Consider the following 14,517-nt stretch of genomic DNA (forward strand, 5'->3'; position numbering starts at 1 on the left):
CAAATTACCATTCTCTTTCACCTGAACTACTATAATCATCTCGTAGATTGTCTACCCATAGCCTTCTTGGTCACCATGCCTCTTCAAATCCATTCTCCACACAGACACCAAAATTAATTTCTTTTTCAAAATCCAGACCTGATAATTTCTTTGTCATAGGACCCCCTGTTTAAAACCCACTGAAGACTTGTCATTGTTTATAAAATAGAGGCAAAAATCTTCCAAAAGCCTTGTAAGCCCCCACACAGCCTGGCACACACTTACCTCTCTGGTCTCATCTCCTTCCATGCTTTTGTTTTTCTGCACTAAAACCACACAGGCCTTCTCACAGTTCCAGGAAAATCACTTGCTGCCTCTCTTTCAAACTTCCATGCCTAATGGTTCCTCTGCTGTGAACACTTTCCCTTTCTTCTTTCCATTTTGCCAATCCTAACCTTCCTCATGACGTCAGTTTTCTTTTTTTTTTTTAAGATTTTATTTATTTATTTATTTATTTGACACAGAGAGAAAGAGGTCACAAGTAGACAGAGTGACAGGCAGAGGCAGAGAGAGAATCAGGCTCCCTGCTGAGCAAGGAGCCCGATGCAGGGCTTGATCCCAGGACCCTGAGATCATGACCTGATCTGAAAGCAGCAGCTTAACCCACTGAGCCACCCAGGCACCCCGTCAGTTTTCTTGATTATGTGCTTTCTCTCTATGAGCATGAATAACATGAGCAATTCTATTTGTATTCGTGTGTTTGATTAATGTCAGTCTGCCTTCACAAAACTCTAAGCTCTGTGAGCATAGACTCTGTATGAAATTTTACTCAATCCACTATTTTCCAGAACTTAACACAGTGCTGAGAGTATCGTAATCACACAGGAAATATTTGAAGAACAAATTAACAAATTTCACCAATTCCATTTTCTTCAGTTCCATGAAGTTTATAGCAATTTTAGGCTGGGAAAATGACGTCTCATGAGAGCTAGAAAGGACCTTTCAGACAGAATATTTCATGACAACGTATTTGGAAAAGGCAAAATGAATGCCCTAACTATAGGTGATAAGAGAGAACTTTTCACCACTGCCTTTCCTCCTAAGTCCAAACTTACCATGTGGAATCCATGCGGTGCACTGCTCTTTACCTGTTTTCTTTTGTTTCAGATTTTTTGACAAAATTAAAGGGCCGTTGCCAACCAGGACAAAAACAGTTGGGATCTGAATGCATTTGCATGTCTCCAGAAGAAGACTGTGGGTGAGAGATACTCTATGGACTGTGTTTGGAAAATGGGAAAACCAGTCTAGTGTAACCGGCTTGATAGAGGAGCTGAGCTTCTTGAAGCACAAACACGAAACATATTAATTTTTCACATAACTGATACCCCCTCTGCTGTGTTGATTTCTTCCCCACTGGTAGCAAGCTTTCTTAATTATCTCTCAGCCCCATTCCCTAAGTTTCTATGGCATTTGTTTATGAAGAAACTTGCAGTTTTGTTTATGAAGACTTATTCCTGTCCGTAATGGGTTTCAGACTCAAGTATCTCAAAACCTTCCTTTTGCTCCTAAGCACGGGGCAAGGTCATGACTCCAAAAGCTTAGAATAGAGACAGTGGCATGAGTACAGACTTCACACATAAACACACCCCTTTGTCAGTTTATTTTTTCATGCTGGGGTAGAGAGAGTGAAGAGGGAAAATGATACATCTCCCTCTGACTGCCATGACTAGATGGCTATCTCCTTTTTGTTGTTATAATTGCCTTATCTTCGTTTAAAGTAATCTCTACACCGACTGTGGGGTTTGAACTCACAACCTCGAGATCAAGAGTCACATGTTCTTCTGACTTACCAGCCAGTCACCCCTAACTACCTTTTCTTTACATGAACAAACTAAGGAGAGTCAAGGGAGCTTCTTAATTTAAGGGTTACTTTCAGTAACCCTTAAACAATGTTAGCTGACGATAAAATTTTGTTTCTCTATCTCACAAAATAAATACAGAAATAGGCATTCTAGGGCTAGTATGATGACTTTCTCATTGCCAGTAGGACTGAGGTTCATTCCTGCTCTTGTTCTTCCATCCTCATTGCCAGTAGGACTGAGGTTCATTCCTGCTCTTGTTCTTCCATCCTTAAAGTTATTTCATGGTCAGAGATCACTCTGTAGAAGCAGGAAGGGAGAAGACCAAAAATGGACATTTTCCCTCTTTTTAAGGAGAATTCTTGGAACACCCACCACTCACTGCCATCTCATTAACCTTCACTTATTCATATGGCCACAGGTCCTTGCAAGGGAGGCTAAGAAGTACAGTTCTTTGGCTGGATGCACAGGCCCTATGAATAAAGTTAGAGTCAAATGACTTGAGGAGGAGAAAGACTGAACATTGGGACAGGAAGCCAATAGATTGTGCCCAGTTGTTATCCTTCGCTTTTAACACTAAGTAGCTCTCATGTTCCTCTGTGCTGCAGGTGAATGAACACTTATAGGCATTTCTTATTTATTTAGGAACACTCTAGGGTATTTTTCCATATAGTGCCACAAATATAATTCAGCACAAAGGTGGTCCTCTCTACCCCCTCACCCCAGTCTTCACCAGAAATGGTCCACCGTATAACTTCTTGCTGCTGGAGTCTCCTCATCCAGCAGATGGCCTCCTGGGAAGTACATACAACCCTCATATTGCCCATGTCATGCAGGGGAAGCTTCTGTCTTAACCTTTGCAATACCAAGTTACAAGAACACAGACTATCCTCTGGAACTGTCAGAATTTCAGCTCTTCTCTACCTCTCTAGCCTCTTTCTGTAGTCCTCAGTGCTCCTTTACACAGCATTGAAGGTATTTGTGAGAAGTGACTGGACCCACAGCTTAAGTTCTCTGCCCACAGAGAGCGAGTGGCCTTTATTCCTGGAGATAAATTTACACACTGATGCCCTGATTGTGGACTCTAAAACTGGCATCCAAGAAGAAACTCAAATTTAGAGTAATCAAGAATCTCTTATCCTCTCAATAAAAGGAGGACTGTGGCCACTGGTTAGGTTTCGGGAGGAAGACCCAGCATCTACTTAGGAAGATTAAGCAAGTTACCCCGGGGAATGACATAAAAGCTCATGCCCTCAATCAAGTGCAAACACACTTGCAATCTACATATAGATATCTATATTTGCAAGTGTGTTTGTGCAAGTGTGTTTGCATATATATATATATATATATATATATATATATATATATATATAGTGTTCCAAATACTAAGTATTGAAGAGTTCTGAGGCAGTCCAGACTATATGGGCCAGATTGGTCAGGGTTAGCTTCCAAGTGCAGAAGGCAGAAGTGCAGCCAGGAATTGAACTGGACACAGATAGGCACAGAAGAAAGACATTGCAATGCTGATGGAACAGAGCATGGGATGCCAACAAAGGAGAAGTAATCTTATCATTTTTGAAAATGATCAATACAATTGTCAGGTGATAGTGATCAGGAAGGAAAAGAAAACAATTCTAGAAAGGGAAGTTCATTGGAGTGAAATTGTAGAAAGTTAATTGGAGTCAAATTGACTCCAGCTGAGTCACGATCCTCAATCTGAAGATCTTGATGACCAGAATTGAAGAATTCAGACTTTGATTTGAAGACAGTTGGGAGGAACACCAAGATAAAGATGAAACTTTAGAAGGATGAATCACAAGACATCCCAGATGAGATGAAGAACCGAACGAAGAGAGGCTGGGGACGGGGTTGGGGGAGGGGGGGCATTGGGGAAGAAAACTGAGTGGTGAGTTCACATGTTATATCGACTGCCTGCCATCTGTTTTTTCTAATCTTCATATGCGAATGTTTGCTTTCGTCTCTTGGGCAGCCATTATTCAGAAGACCTCTGCGCGTTTGATACAGACACCAGCCATTACTTTACTTCATCTGCTTGTAAGTTTTTGGCCGAGAAATGTTTAAATAATCAGCAGTTCCATTTTCTGCATATTGGTTCCTGCCAAGAAGGTCCACAGCTAGCATGGGGTCTTGAAAGGAGAAGACTTTCGGCCAATAGCACGAGGAAAGAATCCTGTGGCTACGACACCTGCTACGACTGGGAAAAATGTTCAGGTGAGCTGCGGTAGTGATCACAGACTAGAAATGCTCACACATAATCTTCATTGCAACTAGTTCATCTTTTTTTTTTTTTTAAGATTATTTATTTATTTATTTAAGAGAGAGAGAGATCACAAGTAGGCAGAGAGGCAGGCAGAGAGAGAGGGGGAAGCAGGCTCCCCGCCAAGCAGAGAGTCTGATGTGGGGCTCCATCCCAGGCCCCTGGGATCATGACCTGAGCTGAAGGCAGAAGCTTTAACCCACTGAGCCACCCAGGTGCCCCGCAACTAGTTCATCTTATTTGCATTTATACTCTTTCTAAAAACAAAACAAAAACTTTTCCTTAATCAAAGATAACTCCTTTACATGGTAAAAATTTTTATAAAGTCATTTAAATAGAAAGAAAAAAAAAATAACCCACCCACTGTTAGAAATAACCACTTTCGTAGTTTTAGGGTGAATCTTCCTAATTATTGTTCATTGCATATGCAATCAGTACTACCCTTAGACTTCAGCAGAAAATCCCTTGTCCCAGTCTCATGCTTCAGGCACCATTCCCCACCCCCAGCTTTGGAAAGCTTTCATCAGAATTGTCTAAGTTTTCCTCTGGTATCTGGGACTGGCTAGGACAACATAGCCAGAGTGCCCTGAGCCTAGACCAAATTCCTCGTGGATACTAATTGCCAGAAGCATCTTCTTCAAATTTTTTTAAGTCCTCCTGCAGTGCCTGGGACTAGCCAAGGCTGGCAGTGTTAACCAGGTAGGACACTCTGGGCCCAGACAGGGTTGGCTCATGGGCTCAGGCACTGTTTCTCGCTAGTGGAACATTCTCCAACATTCTGCTTCTCTCTCACCATGCATGGGGTCAACCAGCTGCTCCAAGGAGCTCTGGGACTCATGCCTGTAGAGCCATCTGTGGCTCAGAGCTAGACCCTCATTTCCAGAAAGCAGCCTGGTGAGCCACCAGCCAGTAGGGTATTTGTCAAGATTGCTTGAGATTGGACTGCTAGTATGGGGCTGACACTCTAATTTAGAGTGCTTGTTATTATTTATATAGAGAGGCATTTCACAAAAAATAAAATAAAAATAAAAAATTCCCCAGGGCCTTATAAATCTCAGGGATGACCATGATTATATTGCAGTTTTAAAAAAAAGTATCATCCTTTACATCTTATTTTATATATTGCTGTTTTTTACTTCATATATCATGAAACTATTTTCACGTCATTATATATTATTTTGCCACATAATTTTCAATGTCTGCCAAAACCTATATGGACATTCTATAATTTATTTAATTAATCTTAAATGTCTAGATTTTTCCCAATATTTTGCTGTTATAAAAGGTGCTGTAATAGACAAATCTATCACAGATAAATCTTTAAGATTATTTCCTTAGGATATAACTTAGAAAATGAAATTCCTAGGTAAACATGACTTTCAAACGTAAAGTCTTTGTTGGTACTGTGTATCAACTGGCTTTCCAGAAATGTTTTTACCATATTATATTCCTACCTACAATGTATAATTAAGACTGCCTTCCATACTTTCACCAATGCTTGGAGTTATTACTCCTTTATTTCTCTGTCAGTTTGATACTCAGGAAGTGGCATTAGGTTTCTATTTTCTGTAAGTTGCCCAATTCTGATCAGTATCAAATCATCTTGTAGCTAAACACTACTACTCATTTTTCATTGCCAGACTAACACCATTACCCAACTGACATGTGTCTCAGAAATGATAATTTATGGTAGAAAAGAGCTGAAAGTATTATGGAATATCATTTTATATTTAAAATATAACCTTTTTCTTTGAAAATGGTAGCATAGGAACATTATTGTCAGGAATGCACACTGAAGATAAAAGGAAACAGGATAAAATGGTCCCTGTCTGTGCTACAATAGGTAGAACTGGTATTTGAGGATGTGTTTAGTGTGAGGTTCCATCCTTCCATATTTATCATGAAGAAAAGATTTTCATGGAACCCTGTATAGCAACGATTTTTTTTCCTATTTTCCACAAATTATTCTTTTCAGATCTGTCTGAGTAACAAATAATATCTGGCTTACAATTTCATCAAAATCTGCTTATTAGCTCTTCACTGTACATATATCTAAATCCTATAGTCTCCAGGAGTCTGAGTTTGTCTAAAAAAAGAACACAGAAAAGTTTGAATATTTAATCAGTATTGCTCAAGTTAACAGAATATCTTGGGGTAGTCAAACTAATACATGGACATTTGGTAATGAGAGATTTAAGTCATTTAAAAGATTCTTTAATTTTATACACAATCAGAATCCTGAAAGCATTTTTCCCCCTAAAGACATGGTCTGCCTGGGTCAGTCTTCTTCAACTGGTGAGGAAAAGTCATGTCACAGAGAATTCTGTTCAGTAACACTATAGAACGGCATCACCGTACAAATCACAGCATTTATGAAGAAAGAGAAAGCTAAAAGTGTATTTTGTGCCCAATTCACTCATGGCAAGGTGGAAGGTCTTCTTGGTTGAACTGTGTTCTTGTGCGTACTTTGCTACGCTTTTCCTTCTCTATCTAAAATGAAATAAAGAAACATTTAAAATGGAACTTCAAAATTACATAAAGTTCACTTTTCAAAAGTTAGAACATGAACGGCTTCTTAAGGAGCCATTTTTATGGACGTGGAATGTTTTCCCTATATTTCAAAAATATCCACCCTCGGCTAATAGAAGGGGGAAATTTATTCAGCACACATCCATTTAGTAGCCAAGATGTGGATGTCACTGTACAAGGTACGATGAAGACACTGAAGATAAAGGAGTTTTGTACCTTCAAATTGTTCACAGTGGCTAAAGGAGTAACTTTTCATGATAATTGCATGAATAACCTTATGCAAGCCAGTATGTAATAAGAACTGTGAGAAAGATAAAAATCTTCTGGCCTGGAAGTGTTTCATAAGGTTGGTAGCATGAGAACTGAGTGTTGGAGGATGCATTAGAGGTGGTGGGAAGGGCCTTTTGGTGCTGGTAGTCTAAAGATAATCTTGCTAAGAGCATTTAAGCCATAACCATCCTAAAACAATAGTGACCATGGCCTTTCCAAAAGCCTGGGAATGGACATCCTCTCCAGAGGTGTCCTTCACTAAACCCTATTGTTTACAACAATGAGCAAGACCTTTCCCAACTAGAATCTTCTCTAGCTGGTGACAGAGGGCTTACAAGGGAATGCATGCTCTTTCATGAAATGTTTTCTACCAAAGACAGGAAGTCTACAGGACGTCTATGAGTGTCTCCCTACTTCTTCTCCCCATTTTCTTCCATTGGGAAAGAACAGATATCCCCCTAAAAGAAGCTACTTCTTTAACCCACTGAGCCACCCAGGCACCCCAAGAAGCTACTTCTTAATGACATCATTGCTGATTCTCAGTCTGACTCAGATATTTTGGCAACATGAGTTTTCCCAGATCTATCAATACACTTCTTTTTGAATACTTACACCTGTACCTCAAATTCAGAACTGAAACCAACTGATGAAGCTGAATTAAATTGAGCACCTCGTTAAGAGGTAAATGGGACATAGAGATGAATGATCTCTCAAATAAACCACCTATAACTGTCTTGAGAGAAAGACATGTCAGTGTCAGATACAGTACTAACAAATGTCAGATATAGTACTTACAGATTTACATTATTAAAGTTTAGTTAAAAATTTAATTGAAGTTTAGTTGGTATGGGACAAATGGCTATGAAGTGCTTCATGGAGAAAGCAAGACCTGTAGAAACTGGATATGTGGGGGAGAGTAGGAGGGAGCACATCAGTGTAGCAAAAGAAGGGGATAGCAGGGGCAAGAGTACAAAAACTAGAACACCACTGAGGTCTTGGTTGGGAAGCAGAGAGGGACTTACTCTACCTGGAATGGAGAAAACAGAGAAGGCAATATGCAAAGGGATTTTGACGTCAAACTGTAGAGGACCTTGACCTTTGATTAAAATATGCATGTATATAAACGAGCCTATATCCCTTTACTCAAAATTTTTGTAATATTCTTGGCTTTGGTAAGTTTATCTCAAGTAATTATTTTTAAATGATTTCATGAATGCAAGATCTATATGAATTATGAAGTGACCGGGTAGTTTTGAAACCAGGCCTCATAAAAGAATCATCCACCCAGAAATATTCTAGAAAGAAAAAAGTAACTGTGGTAGAGTTATGTTAAAGAATTAAAGCCTATGGGTCATTTATGATCAAAACCTGCCTCTACCACTTACTAATTGTGGAACCATTAGCCAATCACTTAAGCTCACTAACAAGCTCATGTCTGGAATTAGCATGATAACATGGAGTCCATATGTTTTTTGAGAGGATTAAATGAAATAAAGAATGTAAATCTCTTGGCTTATTATGTGGCTTCATAGCACCTTCTCAAGAGAAGTTAACTGAATGTTCTCCGGTGGTGCCAATGAGAAATAACAGCAAGGAGAGATAGAAGACATCATGGAAATGGATTGACAGGATGTAGCGACCAATTGGATGTGGGCAGTGAGTGAGAAGGAGGTGCCAGAAACAGCCCAACTCCTGAATCTTACTGGCTTACTAGTGCGTTCTGGTCTCTTCCAACCAGATGACTCCATTCGAGCACAGTTGGGTCTTTTGGGTCATTGCCTTTTTTCCAGCTTTCTGATACATTGTCACCAAAGTGCCTGCTGCTCTGGGAACAAACTGGGTAAAATCAAACCCCGAAGAATATGGTGAGTCACACTGTCTCCCTCTCGTTTCAGCTTCCATTTCCAAATGTGTATGCCTGTTGCCTCCCCAGTGCTTCAAGGGTGGAAGCCACCTCTACTGTGTCAGAATAGGATCATCAACGAATGAGAAAACAGTGAACATCTGCGAAGTAGGAGCTGTACGATGTGCCAACAGGAAAATGGAAATATTGTATCCTGGGAGGTGTTCAGCCTAAAACAATTACTGATAAGCAGATTTACTCTCTAAAAATAATTTCTACAAAAGGGCATCCTCCTACAAACAGCAGACTGGTGTGCCCAGAGGTTAGACATAAATTCTTTTGTGTTATTTTCATGCAATTATTCACCTTGCCTTAGCCTTTCCTATCCAGTTTCAATCCATGATGTTCTTTGTGTATACCCAGGTAATAACTTTCACATTAATCCAGTAAATTCTTCTGTTCACATTGCACTAAAATGAGGGGACATCTGAGGACCTTATGAAGCCTATAGTATTAAACATTCTCAGAAATAGAATTGAGAACAAAAACCATAATCGTCTTCAATTAATAAATAAACAGAAACCTACAACTTGTAAAACACATTCTTGAAACCCAACGTTCCTTCATGCATTCATTCAAGAGATAATTCTGAATGTCTACAATGTGCCAAGTACTGTTTAAGATGCAGGGGAATTAACAGTGAATAAAAAGACAAAATCCCTTGCTTTCATGAAGCTCACACTCATGTGGAGAAAGACATACAAAAAATAAAACAAGTGGGGTGCCTGGGTGGCTCAGTGGGTTAAGCCACTGCCTTCGGCTCAGGTCATGATCTCAGGGTCCTGGGATCGAGTTCCGCATCGGGCTCTCTGCTCAGCGGGGAGCCTGCTTCCCTCTCTCTCTCTCTGCCTGCCTCTCTGCCTTGTTGTGATTTCTCTCTGTCAAATAAATAAGTAAAATCTTAAAATAAATAAATAAATAAATAAAACAAGTATATAGATATATAGTATTTTTGATGATGACAGTTGTCATGGAGAAAATAAGGCAAGGAGAGAAGAGTTTCATCATCTTATGCTAGGAAACACACCATAGTAGTAAGCATCACAGTAAGGATGATTGGAAAGAAGTGGAAATCGCCTCATGTAAGGCAGTTAGTAAACTTCTGGAGTTCCATACTCAGGAAAAGCAAGTTTCCTTGCCTCAGCTAAAGTACATCCTGAAGTTTTTGAGCTGAAGTATGTGATGGGTGGAAAATAAAATCATCAGAGAATTGTGAAGGAAAAATTTTTAAATTAAATTATGTTTTCTGCATTGGGCCATACCAAGTAGACACCCATTTCTTAGAGAGCCAACAAAAACCACACGTTTTTATTGGGAAAGAGGAGCATCTTTCTCAATATTGATGTGCATCAGTCACCTGAAGTGCCTGCTAACTGATACACATGCCTGCAACCCCTCCCCCCACACCCCCACAGTTTCTGTTTCAGCAGGTCTGGGGCAGGGCCTGAGAATTCCTAACAACTTTCCAGGTAGACTGACCATCAAGAGTGCAACATTTTGAAAACAGTTTAGAAATAGAGTCATTCAACAGTTCATTCTGTTTGATTTACTAACTGATCTCAAAGCCTTACTTAGTCAGCCAATCTCCAAGCCTGTGAGTGGAAGAAGATTTTCTTCCTCTAAAACTCAGTGGGACTCCTATCTAGTGGAAGGGGGGCCATGAGGCACGGCCACCTGCAACACCCTCATCAGACCTGACAGACTAAATGTCACTCCTCACCCATCTCATTCATCATAACATGTTAGCAAAATCTGAAACATCTTGCAATATCAAAGGAGAAGTACAAGGAAGGGAAAATAATTAAAAGTAGGAACAGAAACATTTTCCTAGTGTAACAGCCATCGAGTGGGAATTTTTATTTTCCCAAGAGTTCGTAACCCAAAGTGGTGCCATCTTGTTAGCACCCATTCCTTCAGCACTCCCAAGACAAAGAGGGAAGGCAAAGAGGCATGGCCGCCTTCCACTAGGTAGAAATCCCATTGAATTTTAGAGGAAGGAAATCTCCTTCCACTCACAGGCTTGGGGATTGGCTGGTTAAGATTTTGAAATCAGTTAGTAATTCAACATGAGGGCAAAGGGGCATTCAATACTCCCATGTCTTCAGGAGAGGCACTAACAACTGAATCAAGAACTTTTCCTCAAGACTGAGCTGGAGCTGCTCTCCCCGGATCTCAGGCCTACCTCATATCTTTCTGAGGGGTGGAGGGAGAGGGAGGGAGACCAGGGGAATCCACAGCCGAGTAAATACAGTGTTCATAGAGAGAGTCATACTCCCTGCCTATGTTCTTTTCCTCCCCTGAGTGAAGAGGTAGAGATGCTGAAAGTATCCACCAAAGCCAGGCAACCGAAGCCCAGTGAGACTCTTCTCTAAGGCAAGGGGAGTCGGCAGTAAGGATACAGGTGCTGCCCCCACTGGCTGATGGGATGCTGAGCAGTCTTTGAGCTGACGCCTATGAGCAAGTTGCAAGAGTCGTCTCTGGGAGGTATGGATCCTGATGAGGGCTGATGTGGAGACATTCTCCCTTCCTGAGCCTGAGACCACTTTCTGCCTAGAGGGTGCTGAAGACGGGGTGCTACAAGAGCGGCCCTCACCACTGTCACAGAAGGGGGGGTGACATGAGTAGGAAAAGATGGGTGCAACACTTTCTCCATCAGAGTCCCAAGACAGAGAGTGAAGGATGTTGGTGGTTCTCATGGCTCCTGAGGAAGGACACAGTGAAGAAGAAAAGCAGGCACTCTGAGGATCCTGCATCTTGGACATGAGAAGACACAGTGGCCTTTCTCACAGGAAGTTCCGAGGGTCTGAGTGGCTAGGAGTAAAGCAAAACACCAAACCAAGGAAACATAGAGGTCACCAATAACACAGAACCGATTTAGAAAGAACGAGTCAAAGGTGACACACCATCATTGACCTTACCATTTATCCTAGCCCATTTCCTTGCTTCCAACACCAGAGACCAAGATCCAGCAAATGCAAGGGATGCAGGTGTCCTAGAATGAGACCTGCCTCTCCTCATTACCCCTGGGAGGGGTTGGAAAGGCGCCTTCCCTGCCCTAAACTCACTGATGCATGAGCCTGGCTGACTGGAGGCAGGGAAGGAGGTGAGATGTCAATTGGGTAGGAGATTGGAGACTTAAACTGGACTAACTTTGAAAAATAGAAACTGACCAGAAATCTATGTGATCTTTCCCAGATTTAATTAAGGCAAGAGAAAAAGAAAAATGGAATTTGGCAGAGCGAAGTGAAAGCTAAGAGTATTAGTTTGCTAGGGCTGTTGTGACAAAGTACCACAAACCGGGTGACATAAAACAAGAGAAATGTATTGTCTCACAGTTCCGGAGGCCAGAAACCTGAAGTCACTGCGTCGGTAGGGCCGTGTTCCCTCTGAAACTAGAGGAGAGGGTTCTTCCCTTGCCTCTTCTGGCTGGTGGTATTTGCCAGAAATCCTCAGTGTTCCTTGGCCTGAAGGACCATCCCTCAAAAAGCGTCCGCCTCCATCAGGACATGGCTGTCTTCACTGTTTTCCCTCTGTGCATGTCCGTCTGCCCAAATTTGTATGGTTTTGTGAGGACAGCAGTCACGTTGGGTGAGGCCCACTCTCACGACCTCATCTTCATAGGATTATGTCTGCAAAGACCCTCTCTCTAAACATGGTCACATTCACAGCTACCGGAAGTTCGGATTTCAACATATCTTTTTTTTTTTTTTTTTTTTTTTTTAAGATACAATTCAACCCATAGCACTGTGACTAGGGAGAAAAGGTTTCCTGTTTACACCCCATAATGTAATCAAAGCTTGATACCAGTTATTATATTCATGTTGCTCGATTAAAATCAGTCACGTTTGCTTTGAAGTATGTTACTTTTTCACTTGTAACAGTCTTCCCTTTTAATGGTGATTAGTTGGTCTTTTTACCACTTAGTTACCTTTGTTTGAAAGGATTTTTTGAGTGCACTAAAGTTTGCATCAGGCTTAATTTGCATGCCATTTACCAGTTGAATTTTTCACACTCCCATATTAATATTAATACAGCAATTTAGTACAATAAGTGTTAAGAGCTAGAGATTAAATTGTCATCATGAAGCAGAGAGCAAAACTGAAACATATTAAATACCTGGAATTTGGACCTAGAATGTCCAACGCCGTCCTAGAAGATAAAATAAATTCCTGATCAAAGGTAAAACTTATCCTCTTAAGCTATTGGAGATGAATACTAAGAATTCATGCTTGTAGCTTCTGTAACTGGAAACTGAACTGGGTCCTTTTTTTATATAAATGGGTTTTGATTTTTGTTGATTTTTCAAGAAATTGACAAAATAAATGAAACCCCAGTTTAAAGAATCTTATAAATTGACATGCTATACCTCTCATATGTCCTGGAAGCAGAATTCTAAGTCTGGTATTTTAAAAACTCTAGTCCTCTCGTGGGGTGACATTCAAGCTTAAGTAAAGATTTCCTGTTTTGACAGTCTCCAGTAAAGTTCACTAAATTTGAGAACATGTTACTGTTTTTTTCTCTTTTTTACAAAAGCCTCCCGCAATGGACATTCCTTTAGTTTTAAAGACTGAGCTCTTCTGTTCTTTCCAGAAGAACACCCACAAGCTAGACCTAATCCACATCCCTTGCTAAATTCTAATTCTGAGTCACAAGAATCTGATGGATCATGATGTCTCTGGTTGGTGTTGGGCACCAAATATCCTGAAGCTTGGATAATTAGATTCTAAATGGCTGGCTGTCTCTAAGGTCACCTTCATTTTTCTGGAATACATTGTGTAAGGAATCAATGAGGCATCAAGCTTCTAACCAAACAAATGGCCTGTAAAATCATAGTTGTATCCATGTCATTTTATAAAAGCGAGACAGGCCACTGTTAGCCTATTTGTCTTCTTGACAAGTTATAGAGGTACAGCTTCAGTTCCCCATGTCAAATGTCAGTTAGCACAGGTATGTGTCACCAATCAAGGGACTCCAACGGACAGATGGTCATGCTCACAAAGGTTTATATAGAAAGATGTTCATAACAACATTATTTATAATGGCAAAAAATGACAGCACCTAAATGTCTAATAATAAATTTCGGCCCCTTCCTGGGACGGAACAGCCTGACCATGGACAAGTATCTTTAGAAAAAGATTTTAAAGGACATAATAAAAAGTGAAAAACAGGGCTACAAAACTACATATGATTCCCGCTCCATAAATCGTGTGTGTGTGTATAAATGTCTTTAAAAACAATGATTGGAAAAACAAATCTCTAGAATATGGAGTCATTTTTATTTTCTTTTTTACATTTTTCTACATTTTCTAAATCTTCTACAGCCAGCATGCGTTTTCTTTTATAATTGGGCATGAAAGTCATTCTAAAAATTTTCTCTTCTACTTAGGTGAGAAGACAGTTAATTCTGTTTATATAGATATACTGGTGGCAAATTGGCTTTGAGGTTCAAGCCAGCCCCACGGGTCTGGACTTGCCCACATGAAGCGGGTGGTAGCTTTCAACGAGACCTGTGAGCATTCATTCACTCATTCATTCATTCACAAGCATTTTCTGAGTAGTTGATCAGTCTCACAAGTTAGGTCAGTTATCGGGCAGAGATTTTGGAGGTACTTACGGTAGATTGGGAAGAATTTAAAGGTGTGCTTACACCAGTATTATACAAAATAGAAAGCAATGAGTTAGTACTAAAAAGTTACAGA

At 40.4% G+C, this 14,517-nt stretch overlaps 1 protein-coding gene across 1 annotated transcript in view; it reads left to right on the forward strand.

Moving 5' to 3' along the window:
• The window catches only part of C6 (complement C6), a 60,047-nt gene extending 50,508 nt beyond the window's left edge, over nucleotides 1-9,539 (forward strand). The window contains exons 17-19 of the mRNA XM_046000730.1: nucleotides 1,147-1,237; nucleotides 3,829-4,070; nucleotides 8,811-9,539. Coding sequence (XP_045856686.1) covers nucleotides 1,147-1,237; nucleotides 3,829-4,070; nucleotides 8,811-8,992 — 515 coding nt within the window. The 3' untranslated portion in view covers nucleotides 8,993-9,539. The remainder of the gene's footprint in view (nucleotides 1-1,146; nucleotides 1,238-3,828; nucleotides 4,071-8,810) is intronic.
• Nucleotides 9,540-14,517: the final 4,978 nt, after the last annotated feature.

Source organism: Meles meles, chromosome 3 (assembly GCF_922984935.1).
Source record: "Meles meles chromosome 3, mMelMel3.1 paternal haplotype, whole genome shotgun sequence".
Classification (NCBI taxonomy): domain Eukaryota; kingdom Metazoa; phylum Chordata; class Mammalia; order Carnivora; family Mustelidae; genus Meles; species Meles meles.